The sequence below is a fragment of the Nannobrachium achirus genome (genome assembly GCF_963921795.1).
Source record: "Nannobrachium achirus genome assembly, chromosome: 3".
Taxonomy (NCBI): domain Eukaryota; kingdom Metazoa; phylum Chordata; class Actinopteri; order Myctophiformes; family Myctophidae; genus Nannobrachium; species Nannobrachium achirus.
This window is the reverse complement of record NC_137812.1, coordinates 16,079,022-16,098,953: the sequence shown is the minus strand read 5'-3', so window position 1 is coordinate 16,098,953 and position 19,932 is coordinate 16,079,022. Positions and strand designations below refer to the sequence as shown.

At 42.3% G+C, this 19,932-nt stretch overlaps 1 protein-coding gene across 1 annotated transcript; it reads right to left on the bottom strand.

The window, feature by feature from the left end:
* Positions 1 to 1,578: 1,578 nt before the first annotated feature.
* On the bottom strand, positions 1,579 to 19,829 carry parn (poly(A)-specific ribonuclease (deadenylation nuclease)). Its single transcript, XM_080721521.1, has 25 exons — positions 19,740 to 19,829; positions 18,035 to 18,112; positions 17,562 to 17,641; positions 16,925 to 16,992; positions 16,321 to 16,402; positions 15,110 to 15,170; positions 14,583 to 14,745; positions 12,513 to 12,578; positions 12,371 to 12,409; positions 12,200 to 12,242; positions 12,031 to 12,111; positions 11,580 to 11,636; positions 10,837 to 10,914; positions 9,808 to 9,851; positions 8,428 to 8,470; positions 7,996 to 8,071; positions 7,773 to 7,883; positions 7,134 to 7,203; positions 6,925 to 6,980; positions 6,625 to 6,711; positions 6,427 to 6,501; positions 5,401 to 5,703; positions 4,536 to 4,602; positions 4,288 to 4,448; positions 1,579 to 2,642 (listed from the first exon to the last, which is right to left on the bottom strand). Exons 1-25 carry the CDS (start codon positions 19,756 to 19,758, stop codon positions 2,593 to 2,595), a joined length of 2,058 nt encoding a protein of 685 aa, XP_080577647.1. The 5' UTR covers positions 19,759 to 19,829; the 3' UTR covers positions 1,579 to 2,592.
* Between the last annotated feature and the right edge of the window lie 103 nt (positions 19,830 to 19,932).

Here is a 19,932-nt window from a genome sequence, read left to right as displayed (position 1 = left end):
GTTTTTAAGGGAAACATGTATTATTATGGATATAAATAAGTAAACACAGTGATTATGGCAAATACATGGACAATGTATATTGACAAACCTGCACCTTGACATGAACCCAGAGATTACACACATTTATCGATAGACCAGTGTAGCTATATGGAAAGGAAAAGTAATTAAACCTCTCCTTTTCATTTTTTCTTCTTAAAAATGCTAAATACAATGCACAAGTAGGTAGTATCGATACAATCGTTTCTTTGCACTGCCGATTCGATACGATACAAAATAAAACGATACGATTCGATTTTAGCTGTTTTCATTTCGATATACTTCGATTTTCTAAGTTAAAAACGATATTTCGATACAGTTACTAATCGTTACACCCCTAGTGTGTGTGTGTGTGTGTGTGTGTGCAACAGCGCCCCTCCCTTAACATGTGTGGTCAGAAAAGGTTACTGCAGGCTACAGACAGACAGACACGGAGACAGACAGACAGACCCACACACACGGCCACGTATAGGAGCGTTGTGACCACCGCTCAAAAATCAGCTACTAGGCCTACATCCCTTTACCACCAGATGGTGCAGTGGCTCCTTACACCTATTGACAAACGCATACAGTGAAGGTTTTAAGATCATTTTCAGAAGGGGTTTTCAGCGTTGTTCAAGACTGAGGAAAAAACAAAACAAATATTTAACTAGGAGTATATATGTCACAGTTAGTTTGAGATTCAGTTAGATTGAGAACAGGAGCGCTCGTTTTTGTGCACAATGTGGAGCAGGCGCTGCCTCCTTCGGGGAACTAGGAATAATTTGACTGAGGTTAGGGTTAGGGTTAGGTTCAGGCATAGTTTTACTGAGGTTAGGTTTAGGGTTAGGTTTAGGGTTAGGGGTTAGGGTTAGGTTTAGGGTAAGGTTTAGGTTTAGGTGTTAGGGTTAGGTTTAGGCTAAGGTTTAGGGTTAGGGGTTAGGTTTAGGGTTAGGGGTTAGGGTTAGGTTTAGGGTTAGGGGTTAGGGGTTAGGGTTAGGTTTAGGTTTAGGCATAGTAGCATTCACCAGCGTGGGACTGCAGTCAAATGCTCTACCACTGGGACATGAGGTGAACAAAAACAAGCGCTCCTACCCCAATCTAACTGAGTTACCCAAACTAACTGTAACATATATATTGACTCAAGTATTGGAGTAGAGTACTTTGTCCACCAAGGTTTGAATGTGCACAACGCACGGAAACAAGATGTACACTCTTTGCTGGTTTAACAGCAGCAAAGATGGCGGCTATGAGATGGAACCCTCCTCACACCTTAACACTTCATTAATGGGCTTTATAAGTTTATATTTTAGATACAGCATATCTAGGACGATTACATGACTGAACAAGAAAAACTTTAACGTATGTTCTCAGTCTCGAGTTGCAGATTAAGGACATGATTTATGCCGTCCTTACACAGCAGTGGCAACTTTGCACTGGCCCCGTTTTTCATGACATAGTTGGTCCTGAATGGGGAGGTGGGTTTTACTCGTCATTTTATTCCTTGTCTTGTCTTGTGTTAGTGTTAGTTAATTGTTAAAAAAAGAGAGACGAGAGACCAACTAAGAAAACATTCTTTAATTTCTTTCCACTGTATGGAAATATTAGATTTTCATATCCATCCTCATACAAAAAGGCAGACGTGTTCTTAACGTGTACGCAGTTTGCATTAGAATACATTGACACCGTTGCAGTTACAAAAACATCAATAACACAAAACAATGAAAAAATGTAAAGAAAAAAAAAATCCATACAAAATGAAGACCACCAACTTGTCTTAAGAGTCAAAAAAATGCCATCAATAATAAATACTTATTTTTTTAATCATTGGTAAGCGTAGAGTTTAAAACAAAAAGATGTTGATAGGACTCACATTCTTAAAAAAAAAGGAAAAAAAGAAAATAAGAAATTGTATGCATTTAAAATACTACGGAACCCTGGTATCATTGTAAACTACAGGACTAGTCGAGTAGTGTGTATTAACTCGCTTTGTTTCACAAGTGGAAATACTGACATACAAAGACTAGAGCAAACGCACAAACGCACTCTCTCCCACTCACACACTCACACACACACACACACACACACACACGAGTGGTGGTGACACGGCGATTAAAAACCAGCAGCATTGCTGCGGTGTGGCATCATTCCAGGCTCGTTCGAAAACATTTACAAAACAATACGTAGACATTTATAGTTTTTTGCCAGTTTTTTTGTTGTGGTTTTGAACAGAATTCAGAGAACGTCACGTCACTAGAGGAGTTGCCCGCTCCTCCTCTCGTTGTTTTTACAAGCTAAGAAAATGGCTGCCGTCCGTCGTCGGTTATGGCTTTTGTTTTCTCTTTCAAAAAAAGACAGTGCAGTCGCGTTGACTGGATTGGTCACCGTGGGAATGGGTTCCACGGAGAGGTGGTGGTGGGGTGGGGGTTGTAATGCCCCCACAGTGAGTGTGATGATGGCCCTGGAGGGCTTTTAAGCGCCCGCCGAGTGGCTGAGGAGATAAACGCACCAGTGGTCCGGTATGGGACATGGCCTCAGCAGAGCAGTGGGGTGGTGGTGGGAGTGGAGCGCCATTCGTTACCACACCTCTGGGACATCGAACAGGGATGTTGTTGTAGGCGATGCCCCTAAAACACCAGGACACAGAACCACAGGTTTAGAGACAACACTTAAATCAGTGGTTTTTAAAACTTTTTAAAAAGACTTAAAGCAGCGGTTCTTAAAACCTTTTAAAAAGACAATAAGTCAATAAAAGGGCAAATCCCTTTAGGTTTCTTATTTCAATTATCTTTCTTTGATGCAATAAAGCATAATAGATTGCAAAGTCCAAATATTAAAGAGTTGACGCCAAAAAAAAGAAAGACAAAAGTTTCTATTGATTAATCACTCCATGGAGACTTGAATTCATGGATGTGTTTGTTTGTTTTCGTCGCATTCCTAAGCCAATCATTTGATGACCAGCAGTGGTTCACTATGGAGAAACGGTCTCCTCAAATTATTGGCTTAGGAATGAGACTTTCTATCGTTCAAAATCTACGGATAAATAAAAATAAATTGGTATGAAGGCCATCTATTACACTGCATTACACCCAGACCTGTACATGAATAAAATATAAGTAAAATAATAATAATAATCATGAATTGAAGTCTCCAAGGAGTAATCAATAGAAAAAGTATTTAAGGCTGATTAAACCAGTCTGGTTTCAAACAATATTGGGCCATTTGCAGCTCATGCATTAGAAAGGCATCCAGTGGTGATCAGTGCGCCTGGTGCCCCCCTGTGGCCAGACAATGGCTATTACAGCTCACAACCACACATATCACCAAACCAGACAAGCATTGAATAACTCTATATCAGATTAGAAGTGTTTTCGTGCCACCAGACCTCTGGATTTCCAAACCGTGAAAAATCCAAACATGTTCTGATATTTCTAGCACCCGTGCAGCCCCCCAATTAGTCCAGACATCGTGTTTCCCTACATTTCAATTTGTGATTATACTACGCTGTCCAAGAGTGCAAGTGAGAACCAGCCATAAGATGAGGTTTTTGTTGGGTGGTTGCTGAATTATTGAGCCCTGCGATTCCTATATTTTACCTTCTCTTTCAATTATCTTTTTTTTTCTGCCTTTACGATCTTGTGAATATGTGTAGCACCTTTCACCGTCTGTATCCGTCCTGGCGCGCTTATTTGTGTCATTCCTGTTATAAAAGAAAACATTCTTCCTTTCATATGGCACATCCCAGTGTTCTTGTCAATGGATAGTGGAACACTGCAATGAGGTGTTCAGTGGAAAACTGTTGTTTAAGTAGTAGTGAAAATAGCAGATCCACACGCTCACAACACGGCACGACATACCGCGAGCTTGATCTGCCATTTTCACCAGTTTTGGGTACTGGGCAAACATCTTATTTCTCTTTTGAGAATAGAAGAATATGAGAAGACGTCGACCGTGCCTTGCTGTGCCGTCAAATAGTCGTTAAGCTACTAATATAGACTGAAATCATTAAAGCAGGTCATGTTTGGAATTGTAACGGATTAAATCAATTATCCATCAGTATTCTGATATTGGCCTGCGAGGCCACATTAAGCGAAGGTGGGGGAAACTGGCGGTCCGCGGTCCCCGGGCTGCCAGTTGCCCATGTATGTCCTAGCAGCTAGTGAGTATAGCTGAACCCACTCGTTTCCATGTGTCAAAATGCAAACGTAAAACATCTGCCATCTCTGCACACCATTTTACGGTTAAGAAACTAGTTCAAACAAATGGACATACGTTTCTTATTCTTGCGTCCGTTCTTGCCCTTCTTTGAAGGAGGCTGCTGCCAGGTGTCCATTCCTTCCTGGTCGTTGGTGGTTGGCTCAGGGTGCTCGGGACTCTCCTCCCCCTCCTTCTCCTCCCCCTCTGGACTGGCTGCTGGCGAGTCCGCTGTGGGTCTGAGACAGAGCACAACATCCAGTCAGGCCATCGGCCACCTCTACAGTACATGCACCACTAAACAAAGTCCATGTTGTTTTACGTACTGCGTCTTGAGCCAGCCTTCTGACGTCTTGCTGTCTACGACTCCCGCATACGTCTGCCCGCGCATTTCTGGGGACGAGAAGCAACCATTAAAGGCAGAACACAATAACTATAAAGATATAAACATGGTTAAAAATATGTATATATATTTTTAAACTGCATATTTAAATTTTGTATAAACATGGTCAAAAAAATTATTATTTTTAAACTGCATATTACATTTTTGTATCGCCATTTGTTGCACTGTGCACGTTATCCCGTCGTGGTCCATTTAATCATTCAACACTCAAAACAAGTCTCTGGATTTTCCTCTGTCTCAACCAGTTGGCATTTTTCGAACAGATTTTTTTATTTGATCGTTTTGAAAGTCCAATCAAAATGACAATGGTGGACGGCCCTTATGGCGACAGATTTGTGTGTAAACCCAGTGTTTCTCAACCACTGTGCCTGGGGACCTTTGGTGTGCCCCTGAGAAGTGCCACTTGCAACTGCTTGAAAGCCAGTATTGTATTCATCATTTAAAAAATGATTTAAACTAGTGAAAACAAGCACACAACACCTCACGGTGCGAGGCGTTGTGTGCTTGTAGATCTGCTGTTTTCACTACTGTTGTGCGACAGCCTTGTATGATGAAGCAGGGCTTTACTTTGCGAAGAAACGTACAAATTTGAAACTTGGAGATACAAGGTTTCTTCCCGACAGTGACGATATTTACACCCCCGTATTATGTTCGTGTGCCCATGGATTCTTGGGACGTGAAGTGTGCCCATGCAGAAAAAAGGTTGAGGAAAAACTGCTCTAACCTATACCGAGTGAACCCTTGCAAAATGCAAAAGAATAAAAGTAAAAGCACGTTTTAACACTAACCATCAGTCTTTATCTTCTTCCTGCCCGTACCGTCTTCCTGTGCGTAATGGCTCCAGCCGTCCGTGGCGGAGGCCTCTCCCCCGCCGGCGCCGCCCTGCTCCGTCGGGACGGGGCTGATGCTGCGCTTCCCCAGGGACCTGTAGTGGGGCTTCAGCCAGCTGTCCTCCCCCCAGTGGGAGTGGGAGGAGGCCTGCTGCTGCTGCTGGCCTCCCGTGGACCGCTCCTTGTCCCGCTGCTTGGCATGCAGGTACTCTGCGTACGTCTGGATGCGGTAGCTCTCGGCGTAGCGGCTGGTGTTCATGGCTGTGGGCGTGGGGTTACGGTGGGGTTAGTCTCGCTGTAGACAACTATTCCACAATCTCTGAATACTATATAGAGTCTGGAACTACAGCTCCTGAACGGCGAGTAATGGAAGCTGACATTTCCGTTCAAGAAAATATATTTTAAATTTTCAATTCTGCCAACCAGCAAGCTAAATATGCTTAGATGATTTTTATTTATATTATGATAAATGTGTGCGATGTGAGACGGAAACGGAAGTTTCACTTCAGCTTTAACCGGATACTCATCATTCTTTTTACGTTACCCCAGACTGTATGACAGGAGCATTTGCAAATTGTGGAGTCATCAGTCTGGCTACGCGAGACTATGGTGGGGTCAGAAACTTCTTACATCCATGTTCTAATTTTGATCAAGTAGGGCATTAACAAGAAAAAAAAAAGTAATAATAATAAAAAAATACTACAGAGTCACGTCACAGTAGCTTGTATATTTACTACTTTTGAGCGTGTAGATTTAATACTTTTGAATTTGAATCCTGAAAAGTAAGTTTTGCACATAGAGTATGGTGTTTCACACCTGACAGACGATAAAATACACCCCCCCAAACAGTAAGAATAATAAATGAAAGCATTATAATTTCATTACACAAGGTAGACCTGTCATTTCCAAGCAGTATCTATATTTCTGGTTAAAAAAAAAAAAAAAGACCATAAATGGTTCAAAAATAGACTCAGGGAGACTCACCTATCTGGACCTGCTCCGTCTGACTGAGCGAGACGAAGGCAGACGTGTCGTCGATCCATGACACCTGAATGTTACCTGGATGGAGAAAAAATAAATCATCAGCTAGGACAACGGGTGAGGAACTGACCACGGGTCGTAACTGTGTGGTGTGGGAAGAAGCAGAACCAAAGCTGCTGTGCTCGTTTCGTCATGCCTTACCGAAGGCACTGAAGAGCTGGAAGAGGTCACTGGTTTTCCACTCTTTTGGGAAGGTTACGTACAGAACGTGGTCTCTCTTAGGTTGCACTGCAGGGAGAGGGACCAGGAGGAAGAGAGAGGGACCAGGAGAAAGACAGGGACCAGGAGAAAGACAGGGACCAGGAGAAATACAGGGACCAGGAGAAATACAGGGACCAGGAGAGAGGTGAAAGCAAGTGGGGTAGGGGACGGTATTAAAAAGGAGAACGGACTGAAGGGTGACAATTTCAAAGTAGCATAGTGTTGGGATGATCTACTCACAATCGGGTCCAGTAAGGTTGAGGTAGGGAATATCTATGATCCTCATTAGGAAAAGTCTGCAGTTGTGAAAGGAGGAGGAATAAACATGGTTGTTTTACTTTTAAACTACGTGAGGGCATCAATAAAAAAAATAAAAAAGTCAGATATGAGGGTGCCATGACTCAAGAGCCTGTTCTAAAAACAAATAGAATATTGACAGTGTTTCTTACTTGTTGATGAAAGGCTCGATTAGTTTGGAGCGTACTGACAAGTGGGCTTTGGGTGGGGTCAAGAATGTGCCTACAAAAGAAAAGCAAAAGTCAGGCAAATTATGCACTACAGAGACCAAATATTCTGCAGAAATAGCAAATCTACAAGCTCTCAAATGTAGCAAAGTGATGCTTTGAGAGCTTGTAGGGCTTAAGTGGTTTAGGGCATAATCGAATAATTGATTAATCAGTCAGTTTGATTAATCGGCCAAGACTGTGTCGAGATGTTGTATATGATTCTGTCCATGCTGAATTAAACAATTCTTGCTAAATGACGACCACTTCATATAACCATTTGAATTCTACAGCCTATAGTATTTCAATAGCTACAGTAGCATACATTGTGAAATCAACATCAGCATTTTCTTTTCATTGTTGAGGTTGGGAACTATTTTGGTCTTCTTCATACAAGCCCACATACAAGAGTGCATGTGGGCAAACACAATTTCACAGAGTTGTCAAATGAATAAACAAATTGATTAGTGGATGAACTGGCCGACTAAATTCAAAGTCACACTGTGACAGCTTGTTAAAACCCAACTGAGTGAGTGAGAATGCATGTTACCCAGGTAGTTACAGCTGAATGCATGCGTTAGTTACCCAGGTAGTTGGCCATGGAGATGAAACAGAGGCCAGTGATGTAGGCGTCGTAGCCCGCCTCGTGGAGCTGATCGTGGGCCGTGTCGTAGCTGGGGAAGCCTTCTGCCGCCTCTGGTGGTGGAGAAATGACGGATAGAAAGGAACAAGACATGTGAGACGGACTGAAGAGAAGATCAGACAAATGGAGTGGGGAAGACAGAGCTTCTCTAGCGAAGGTTCTCACCGACGGCAGGAGATTTGAAGGGCTTCGTCTTCAGCTGTTTCTCCAGCTCAGCCAGAGAAGTGTTGGTGATCAACTCCTAGAGAATAAACCCAAACCAATGAGGTGCAGCTTTACGCTTTTAAATAAGAAAATGTTTACAACCCTTGATCACTGCTGCTATGTTATGGGATGAATTTTATACAGTTTTTAATGCACTTGTGTATGTTATATTGTTGTATACTGACTATACTGACTGTGTGCCAAAGACACATTTCCATTGCATGCACAATTTGATGGACAATAAAGTTCTCTTATCTTATCTCCATGGTTCTTCCCCCCCCAAACGGACCCTTACAGATTGTACTCTGCGAGTTACAGGGGTACTTGAAGGACTTGGCTGAATCTCAGTTTCAGTGGTTCTCAAACGTTTTCATTTGAAAGTAGTTACAGTACCTTGAACGGCTGTGTTGAGGCCATTAGCTTCGTGTCCAAAAGTCTAAGAAGAGAAAGCATAAGAACTTGTGTTTACTATACAGAGGGGCCCTACAGCATTCTTTACATGCAAGCGTACGCTAGACATCGCTCCAAAGTTATTTGCCTAACCAGGAACCCCCAGGTCTTTTAAATTAATCAAGTCAGAGAAGTCTAGTTGAGGGCAGACACATGCACTTTTCCCATTTGCCCACTACACAAACACGCTACATAGTGCTATGCGATTCTGACGAGCAGACATGCAAGTACAGATACAGGAGGACATGGTCCAAATAAACTGTAAAAACTAGGATTCAAGATCATTGCCCATTAGTCGGTGACATTACAAATGGCAATGTTATGGAGCACAAGAATGCATTCATCATCCTTTATTAGGACAGATAAAAGGTTACGTTTGGACGCTGCACAAGTCATTTAAGGACGACTTCACCCATTTACATATTCTCACACCATTATAATATGGTTATATCATTATATACCATTGTCTACTCGATTTAGTCTGAGGGTTGTGGAATTATTTGTTTGCAAATGATAGGACATTTTCAACTGTAATGGCACGCTTCAAAATAGGCACGTCAGCCTAAAGTGGTTAAGCTGTAAAGGATGACATGCTTCATTAGAATAGAGTGGTACTTTGGTACCAACTCTCTAGTCTGGAACAAGACAGTCCCAAACCTGAATGCGTTTTCAATGCACCGTTTCATTAAACAGTTTGTTGCAATCTCCTTACATCGAGTACATTGTAGGATTACAGCCATAAAGATACAATTTAGATTTATGTGTCAACACGACTGCTTTTTGGAGACTACATAAAGTGCATGTTGTTCATAAAACTAAAGTCAAAAGTTGAGAAGCAAAGATGTTCTTTTAATCCTCATTAACTGGAGAAGGGCATGGCATTCTTTTCATCTTTATTAACTGGCGGAGGGCGTTTCATCTTAGATGCAGATGCTTTTCTGTCTCATAAAAGTTGGCTTGATATATTGAGATTGCTTTAGGTCTGCCTGAAAACACTTTGGATGAAAATGACTTTATTGACCAAGTGGTAGCACATAATACTACCATTTAGAGACATTTCATTCCGTCCCATCCTTTTTCAAACAGCTCACATGTTTGTAATGCTTTGTTTGTGACATTTTCTTGAATAAAATTCGTTTTATTAAAGACTTGAGCCTGACTTCATCAAAAAATGGTGTCTGATATTGCGATGTAATGCGTTATGAGCCAATACTGTAGATGTGATGCAGTGAGACACCTGCACACAAACAGAAAATAAAGCATAGACTACTAAGCTGTTTTGGGGAATTATTGGCAAAGTAAAAGTAGAACACGGTTACGTACCTTGGGAAGACATACTTGGTGACCTCTTTGAAGTCCTGAAGATCCTAATGAGCAGATAAGAGACACCGTGAGAATTCACCTTTTCATTTAATTTGTTACACTAGTAACTATACTCCTTTAACTCATTTACTACCATATCCTTCACAGAGTTCTCCCTGTTGTTCCAGGCCGCCACGGCCGAGTTTCCCCAAGTTATTAGATTTAATTCAAAACAATCAAAAATCAGATCGCCGATCAGCCTTTCCTAAGTGTTCAAAGGCAGTGCTTCCGGTTTGGGACAGGAAACGGAAATGCTTTTTGGGGGGCGGGATAGTCTCGCGTAGCCAGACAACTATTCCACAATCTCCGAATGCTATATAGTCTGGAAGAGCAGCTCCCGAACGGCGAGTATCGGAAGTAGCCACTGCTGCACTGAACTGTAGTCCCATTGGAAACATAACAGAAACACAATAGCTCAGACAAAGTCATTTGAGCTGCCTATTATTGTTATGAGTGTATAGTTTATGAAACGTTTGAAAACATCATGAAGGTGACACCAATAACACCAGAGAAAGACAAAATAAAGCCCCCAGAAATGTTGAAAGGAGACATAACGCTTCCAGTAGGACATGTTATTGCTACTGCACCAAGGGGGCGGTTGCGTCACATCCGCTTTATCTCGCACTCACCGTTTCCATTTCCGTCTGCCAGACTGTATGCCGGGAGCATTTGACCAAATCGCGGAGGCAACAGTCTGGCCACGCGAGACTAGGGGTGGGACAACACGTTACTCTGTGTCACGCTCCCCTGCGTTTATTTCCTTGTTACCCAACACTGCATCCAACGCAGAAACACCATCTTTTGTGGTTGGGAGCAGAACACAAGCAGACCGCGCGGATCTTGCACGATCTGTGCACCATCGCATGGACACGCACGTGCTCACGTTAAAAAGGTATGAAAATCGTGGTAGACAACCCCGAAAGTAGCCTTTTTTTAATGGCAGTGAATGAGTTTAATCTAGTAGTGACCATATGGTGCATGTGTGTGTACCTCTGGCAGCAGACAGTAGAACTGGTGGATAGTGTGCATGACGTCCAGCAACATGTTGTGTCCAACCACCAGCTTGCCCTGTGTGTGTTGGAGCAAATGGAAACACTGTCAGTCTCAGTGGGTCAACATCAGAGTGGATTAAATGTAGATTAACTGTAGGTTCTCAAGTTTTAACTGGAATACAAATATGGACAAGAGGTGGCATCTCTACTAAACAAGTCCTAAAGTGGTAACAATGAGAGAATAAAGCCGAAAGAATGCTTGCAACTCTACAGGTGTAAATGACAACATTAATTTATGGTTTGGTTTCAGTTCGTGGCATTTCATTTTTGGTTCTGTTTTTGTGCTTTCTCAAGCGGATGTTTGTACGACTGTTCGCTTAACGACACCCGTTTGGTTAAATTGTCTTTTTAACTGATTTTCGGACTTCGGACCAGTCTGCTCTCATTTGAACAAGCTTCTCCAATCATTAATTTGAAAAGGACAAAGTGCTTGATATCAGCATCAACCCCAACATCCTGAAGGTCTGTTATGAAAAGGTTTATAACACATGGATTGACAGATTACCCAGTGAAGTTGACAAGACACTCGTCGATCTATTTTCAACATGAAAGTGGTTAAGTGCGTCTGTGGGTTTTATAAATATAGAACCCCAAAGTGGCATCATTAAGGATGGTCATTCCAATAATGAGAGATTGTAATGGTGACAGGTGCTAGGTGCATGATTGATGTTGCAGACTTACAGACTTGGCCATGGCGTGGATCACTCTGGAGAAGCCTACAGCATCATTCAACTCCTCCTACAGGGGGGAAACACACAGGTCATTACATCATCCTGCTTGGAACAGGGTTGGAGCCATATTAATGAAGACAAAGGACGTTACAAGATCCCAGCCGACTAAAGAAATGTTTCACTCATCGATTCCCCAAATACAAATAAATTGGTGTGCGCCAGTGTGTGTGTGTACAATGAAGAACAATGATGCCAACCAGTTCTCCTTCTCAACAGAAGCTTAAAAAGGTGAGGAGAACAAAGTGCACATCCACATCCAAAATGATGAAAACACCTACAACAATACACCAGAAAATTCAGTGTGTTGGATTACCAATCTCAAGGACATACCAATAGACTGCGAGTTGATTTGTCACACTGTATAACATAAGAACATTTGATAGCCATCCTCCCAAACCCACCTGTTCCCTCTCCAGTTTCTGTTGCTCTCTCCTCTTCCTCTCGTCTTCATCTACTTTGCTGATCTGGATGAAGCGGTCCTTCTGCACAGACACACGCAAACACTTGCCGTTCACAATTTTGCTCCGATTGTTAAAATGAAAAAAAAAAAAAAAAACAACAAGTACGTACTTTTTCTGTCTCAATGGTCTCCACATGAATGCCTTTGGGGAACCTGGGTTTGAGAGTTTGACAAATGTCAGACATTTACAGACATATTGACAACAATAATGAAGAATAAAGGAACAATGATCCAAAGCCATAAGATAACTAATATTTCCTACAACATAAAAACACACTCACTTCCAGTTCAGTGTCTGGTATATCAGTTTTCTCTGGAACCTGTGTGGAACACGAACAGGGAGGGTTAATATGGACATGCAAGGCTGAATCTCCACACAGGTTATAGCCTTTTAGGGCAAGTTAAAAAACTACAGTATATTACCCAGTACATGGCTCCAGTTCCACTGTCTTCTTCTCAGAGTTGGTAAACAGGGCCTCGACTTTTTCCCTGTAGAGAAAAGATAAGACAGGAGGGGATCGTGTGAAGAAAAGATAAAGCCAGGAAGGTATCACGTCAGGACAAACAAAGACACTTTCTTCGTAAGATACGTTAACCTCCTAAACTTATTTGTACAACAAATAGCGTCACATTGCGAGCTTGCAGATGTGCCATTTGTATAATCTTTGAAAACGATAATGCCATGCCATAAACAGGGATGCCAGGTTCAAAATGGTTAACTGCAAACACAAGATTTGCACAGCGGTAGTGCATGGGTCTATCCATTATGTGTTGAAAAATAAAACCTAAACCAATCAAAGTGTACTGCAGACTGGTCAGATTCCTTTCTTTTCTTTTCCAAAACGTTTTGAGCTGGTTGCCTCACAACTGCCTGGTTATCTCTCACAGCAGCACTGCCTTTTGGATGCCAACCAGCCTGGCTTCAAGACAATGTTGTGCTCTGCTGTGAGAACACGCGCTTTGTTGACACCCTTGTAGCATGATGGCACACTGGTATGGCTCAGGGATGGGACGATAATGGACATTTCATGTCAGAATTATTGATAAAAAGAAAAAAGAAAAATAGCAATTTACAATAAGATCGCGATAAATCAAATTAGGCTTAAAACTCTTAACAATATACTGTACCTGTATATACAGTAAAGCTGACGGTCATTCTCATCTTTGATGTCCATTTTCTCCAAAAAACACTTTTGATGCCAAGGATGGCATTGGATTCTCGCTAAAATAGTACAAGCTGAAAGGCATCGATCCGCCATTACTGTGTACACATTGGACGACAAGACTTCCGGGTAAAAAAAAAGGGTCGTCAAAAAGGAATTGTTTGCGCAATCTACTTCCGGCCTTCAAAATAAGAGACTGGCCGCGGACGGAGCCTGCGAACGGCAGCTTGGACATTTTAACCCCTTCATGTCTGGAGCACTAAATGAGTTAAAATGAGACTTTTGTTAAACCACTTGAACCCCAGCATCCATATTCTGGGTTGGAATGCTTGCACAAATTACAGATCTACAAGTTCACACACAATGTGTCACGACACATCGTGAGCTTGTAGATCAGCCATGTTTGGCAACGAGATTTGGTAGAGACTGAAAGAAAAAAAATCGAACCTCTGTTCGAAGTGGAGCTGTGTGTGTGTGTGTGTGTATTGCAGTTGAAAACAGCGCCCCTCCCTTAACATGTGTGGTCATAAAAGGTACTACACCACAGGCTTGAGGCTACATACAGACAGACCCACATACAAACATACCTACACACACGGCCACGTATAGGGAGCTTGTGTTCCACACAGCTCCAAAAAGAAAGGACTGTATCAAGTACATTCTTTACCGGTCTGCTTTACCAATTATAGAGGGTTTTAAGTGTTACCGGATATGCAGCCCAGTAGAGGTGAATTAATTCCAGTGTATGATGTGAATGTGATGATAAATTAAATCTCTGCGATACGATTGTGAGAAAAAAAAATATATCACAATGAATGATAATTACATTTATCGTCGCATCCCTAGTATGGCTCATTCCCTCTCCCCTCGCTTGCTCTCCAACACAGTCCTTGCGGTGCTTTTACACATACACCATTCATTTTTCTATGGAGGCAGGTGGCATTCCTGTGCAAAAGTTCATTTTTCTATGGAGGCAGGTGGCATTCCTGTGCAAAAGTTCACAGGATTGGCAGCCGAGGGCCAGGGCAGGGGGAGCTTCAAATAGAAAGGGGAACCGACATGTGGCCCACAGGACAGGGGCCCATGTCCGGTTTGTGTAGCATGAGGCAGCTTGATGTATATACAGTACACATCCCCCTGGGACATGACACTAGTATGTTGCACAGACTTCAACGCCTGGTACCATTTTTTGGTTTTCTTTGGTTCGACTCGGCTGGGAAACAAATATCATGGATGTGGACTTCAGCCTGTCAATTCTTTGAGCCCAGTCTAGTCTGAAGGAATTGCCTTCAAACAGAATGACAGAAAAAACGGATTTAGGGAAACTTACACCGCCCTCTTGATGAAGTCTTTGTGTTCTTCGGGTACACAAGTAACACTTTTTGGGGGTGAGATGAAGTTGGGTGCACCGACGCCGTTGGCCTGCTGGTTCCGCCGTTCCTCCGTCTGCTCTCTCAGCTGGGCTTCCTCTTCGTGGTTCAGGTATGGGATGCCTACGACAAGCACAGAGAGAAGTCAGAAATCAGGAAACAATGTCAGAGTTACAGACTTGTATGGGTCAATTTAGACCCCCCCCCCCCCCCTAAAGGAACCCATAGTCCTTGGAATCCACTTTGAGAACCACTGGTTTAGGCAATATAAATCCAGGACTTTTTTGATGAACGTCAGAATTACATACCACTTGGAACCCCAGCATCTTTTCAAAAATAGCCAATCTACAATCTCACGACAAACTGAGCCTGTAGAGCTACCATTTGCATGCGACAACGTCAAAGGACAAAGTATAAAATGGGGCTTTGAGTGGCCATCCAGGCAGAGACTATCAACTATGAGACTACGACAGCATCTTCTACTTACCGTTACGGAACACCTTGTTGAAGTCGAAGCCTTGGCTGGCCAGGAAGTCTATACTGGAACTCTGAGGAGAAAAATAGATTTAAATCAGCATCTTCACAGCCTGCCTAACACACCAAACAGACAGTCAGACAGACAACATCAGAGGGTCAGACTTCACAGACGAGGTCAGTGGCCACAATTTCCAAACATTTTGCCCTTGGCAATCACCTGCATCCAGTCCATTTCTAGCCAATCGATACTGTTGGGCAGTGGTTATCAAAATGGGGTTGACATACTAGTATGGGTGCGGCGGGGACGTAAAATACTGGGGAATAAAAAGACGACGGTATCTTTTCGATGCATACCCAAGGTCGAACGTACAGCATCATCCTGTTGTTGAGGATGTAGTAATCAAGTGTTTTTGGAAGTAATAAAACAAAGAGCAACCGGTGTCTGATCAAGGACAGGACGCCACTATATAATATTTCACAGTCCGGCCGACTGCGACAAAATAGTCAAGTCCCGGTTATGGTGAGTAATGGAGGCAGCTCTCGTCTCGCTTGTTCGGGTGAGATTACATCCCAATTTCTTCTGGTGGTGAATGATGTAACGCATAATGCAAATGAGGGGCCGATCCGCTGGCGCAGTCAGGCAGAGAATTAGATTTTGTTTTTAAGTGATTGTTTAGTGATAAATTATAGTAGTCAGACACAGGGAAGCAGGTAGAGGGTGTATAACATGGACCCCCCCCCCCCCCCAACCCACTAGAGCCAAACCTAGCGGAACGGATTATGTCTCAGTATTCAGTGCATCGTACTGGTGGAATGATTTAATATCATAACAGGGAAGGAGGCACTGCCGAGTCATGCACTTGTCAGCGAGGTCCCTTCCCAACAGCCATCAAATCTGTCAGGGCATCTGCTCATTCAAGCAAACCATGTCTTTATAAACGCGTTCAAACTATCGTCCCCCATTTGGGCATGTCATTATCGGCCAAAATACAATTTGACACGTCTTAAAAGTTTGACAAGTTCACAGCTGTGAGCTTGTAGGTTGAGGTTCTGTGACAAGCAAAGATCCATATATTTTTGTATTATTTCAGGCTTTTTAAGTCCTTACTTTTGTCAAAAAATACAACACATTACATACGAGACTCTAGTCTTAAACACCAATGACACAAATGTGAGCCGGCTTCAGCCATTCAGAGAGACATCAACACATCACTGACGTACCTGACAGATGAATTTGATATCAGGTGACGTCCTGTTGAACGGCTTAGGGAATATGTAAAAATTAAAAGCCTTGATGATATACCTGCAGAGAAGAAGTCAAGAGAGTTTAATTATCACTAGCACGGGTAGAAACACCTTCACCAACAACAACACAGACCAGATGGGGATATCCAGAAGCAAACTGACATTTGCCATACTTCTAATCAAATCTACCCACATTACAGTTGTTACTGAGGTGTTAGAATTACAATATAAAACACATTTTAGTATTGACGTAAAACTAAAGTTTGAGATATGTGGACAGACCTAATTTCCGTCCTAATTATGCATATCGTCGTTGTCGGGTGGAGACCTTGTATCTCCCAAGCTTCAAAATAGTATGTTCTTTCGTAAACTAAAGCCATGCTTCATAATACAAGAGTGTCGCACAAAAGTAGTGAAAATAGCAGATCTACAAGCACAAAACTGCGAGGCTATTTTCACTACTTTTGAAAATGAATGATATATACTAAACAAACGGTTTTGGCCATACAAGGTTTCCACCCGACAAACGACAAAATGTTAGTCAAATGCACACACACCCCTACCTAGTACACCAACTCACTTTGATTGTGTTGAATCATATTTGAACGTGCACAGCCCAAACTGGAAGAGGAGAAAGTCCATGGAATGCTGCGAAGAGGTGAAGAGAGAACAGATTTGTTGCACACATCAGGAACAAACAGTATAACAGTTTCAACCCTGACATCTCTAATTAGAACATACTGTATTATAGGTGAAGAAATTAAAAAGCTCAACAAATAGATCAACTTGTAGATCACCCATTTTCCAATAGTCCAAGTATGAAATCAGGCTTACATGGTTAACCACTGAATTTCCCCCTTGGGATAATAAAGGTATCTAGGTATCTATCTATCTATCTATCTATCTAACCACATGAGCCCTAGTGTCCCTATTGTGGAGTGAGCATTCAGCACATGAGCCCTAGTGTCCCTATTGTGGAGTGAGCATTCAGCAAAAAAGATCCGATCTACAAGGTTACAACTGGCCATTTTCGGTAAAGAAATGTGGTGTAGAGGGAGCATCAAGTTTTTTTTGCATTTTTTATACGGTATACGAGTTCGAAATTAGCATGAGCTACAAGCACATAAAGCCATGTTCCAAGACAGTTGAAATGAAACTGTAAATTTGCATGCGTCCCATTTAAAAATCAAAAGAATGAAAAGAAATGGGAAGAAAACCTTTTTCAGCTTCTGGTAGCGTTCCTCCGGTGTGTCTAGGCCATTGGTTAGTGCGCTGACGTTGGGGCCGTCGCTGATGCCTACATTTTTAACAAAACGCACATTATAGCTGGGAGTCCAATGATTATAGACAAATGCTTTAATGGAGTGGTTCTCAGTCACACATACGCAAATTGAGAAACGTATTAGGCCCTCACATTTTAAAGTGCCAGGGACCCCCCATCAGAGAGGTTTTTGTCTGTCGTTAGCTTAGATTTAGTATATAATTCTACAACTGTCTATATGCTGAAAGGTTTAGACCAGCCCATCGTCTGAATGGTCTAGTCAGCTGTTCCTCATTTTGCTGGGGACCCCTCCCCTGCCTCTGGAACCCCCTAAGGATCCCTGGGGGTCCCCACATTGAGATTGAGAACCACTGCTTTAATTCATGTTCCACATCAAAACGTCCGATCAACAATAAACACTGTCGTTACCTGAAAACTCTCCATCGATGGCCAGGAAATCTGCCTCCTCTATGGCACTGTACACCGTGCTCAGACTGTCTTTAAAATCTGAAACACACAGAAACACAGGCGATCAATCAATAGTTAAAGCCACAATTTGTTGTGGGTAGGTACCCTCACAAACAAATGCAGTAATCCTGGTCTCTATAATGCCTCCCCCTGACTAGCCTGATGGAGGGGAAAGAAACTGGTTGGAATACGTCCAACCGGGGAAGCTCCCCCCCTGGCAGGTGATAAGTGGTCTGCTCACTCCTCATGCACTGAAGGAAGCATGAGCTCAGTTCGGGGCCCTCCACAGGTTGGCAGAGGGAGAGCAAAGCCCAGGATTACAGCTTAGGGCCTTAGGCAATTGACACTGGGTGAAAAATGGGTTACAAAATTGTGGGATAAAGTTTAGATAAGAAAAAAGTAAAATATTGCAATTCGTCAAGTTCTGTTCTTTGGCTGCTTTATGCAGTGGTGGACATTCTGGACAAAGTGCTCAATTGCAGTACTCGAGTCAGTATTGCTGGTGCAAATATTACTCGACTACAAGTGAAAGTTGCTTTGGAAATTGCTTTTATGCCATTGCTGGACTGATATTTTCCACACTAGTATAGCATAGTTAGTAACCACTGGAAATGTATGGCCACAATGGAAACAAGTCCCCAAAGGACTTTGTGTTATCCTTTTAACAAAATGTTTTACTGTAATTTATTGGACTAATAAAGATATCAATCACAAGTACAATAGGTATGTTACTTTGAGAAGTAGTTGACATATAGAGCTTAGTGGCTTCAGGCTTGTTCGACTACTTGTCAAGTTGTCAAACCAGTGTAGGCGTCCTACCTGGTCAAAATGTAGATGTATTGATTGATTGACTGATGAAACATATTTTAATCAGCAGTTTGCATAGGAAAAGCACATTGATTTATTTATTTATTAGACGGTTGGATAGGAACAAGTGCAGTTTCATGACAGTACAAATCACTGGTACAAGGTCAACTAAAACGAGAGCCTAGTATAAAGATGTTTGGCTTATTTACACAGGAACCACTTTATGCATCTCATATAACATTGAAAGACAGACAAATAGAACACAGTACATAATAAAAAATAAAATACAATAAAGACATACGATATTTACAGTGGACAGTACCGTTCAGATAAAAGGTCTACTAATAGGCTGTAAACCCAAGAAAGCACATTGGGGTCCTTTAATGGCACTCAATTCATTGAGAGACCATGGACCTATTCATGTGATATCATACAGTCTGGTTAAAATAACTGTTTATTACAATTTAAAACGTGCCAATCTTTAAACGTGGAGCTTTGGTGCACGCCATTCCTACAATGCACCATCCTTGATGTTACATTGATGATTATCCATTTGATTGTGCACAGCACTGCACATTCAATTTGCATTGGCAGTACATGTAACCAAATGGACTCTGTTGTCTTCATGCCTTCTCAGAGTAAAATGAACATGGGTCTTGCACAGTCAGATGTAAATATTATAGCGTTAGCAATAGCATACAGCCATACAGACAGCCACACACAAACGTTAACGAGATATGTTGGGGGTGTATTCTATTATTTTGTGTATAATTCACAGCGCTGCAGGGCTGTTGTTTTCAGCGTGCACGTGTTGGAATGTTAACATGCAGTATAAAACAGTGCGTGCGTGTATACTCACTGGTCCGTGTCACCTCCATCCTGCACACAATACAAACTGTGAAGTGTCAAAGCTAACGTTTCTGCTAGCCTAGCAACACTTCTGTTTGCCTTTTAACCCCTTTACTCCTGCAAACACTTCCGGGGTGCCGGAGCGTGCGACGCTTTTATTTTTGGACGTCAAGAAAGGCTGGGATCCAGCTAGCTTTGTACTT

Bases quoted from the DNA above. Each gene is read 5' to 3' on its own strand.
- parn (XM_080721521.1), bottom strand. The intron at 11,637-12,030 runs GTGGGTTTGGGA...TCCCCCCTGTAG, and splicing joins AGAAACTGGAGAGGGAACAG to GAGGAGTTGAATGATGCTGT. The intron at 4,449-4,535 runs GTACGTAAAACA...GCTCTGTCTCAG, and splicing joins GAAGGCTGGCTCAAGACGCA to ACCCACAGCGGACTCGCCAG.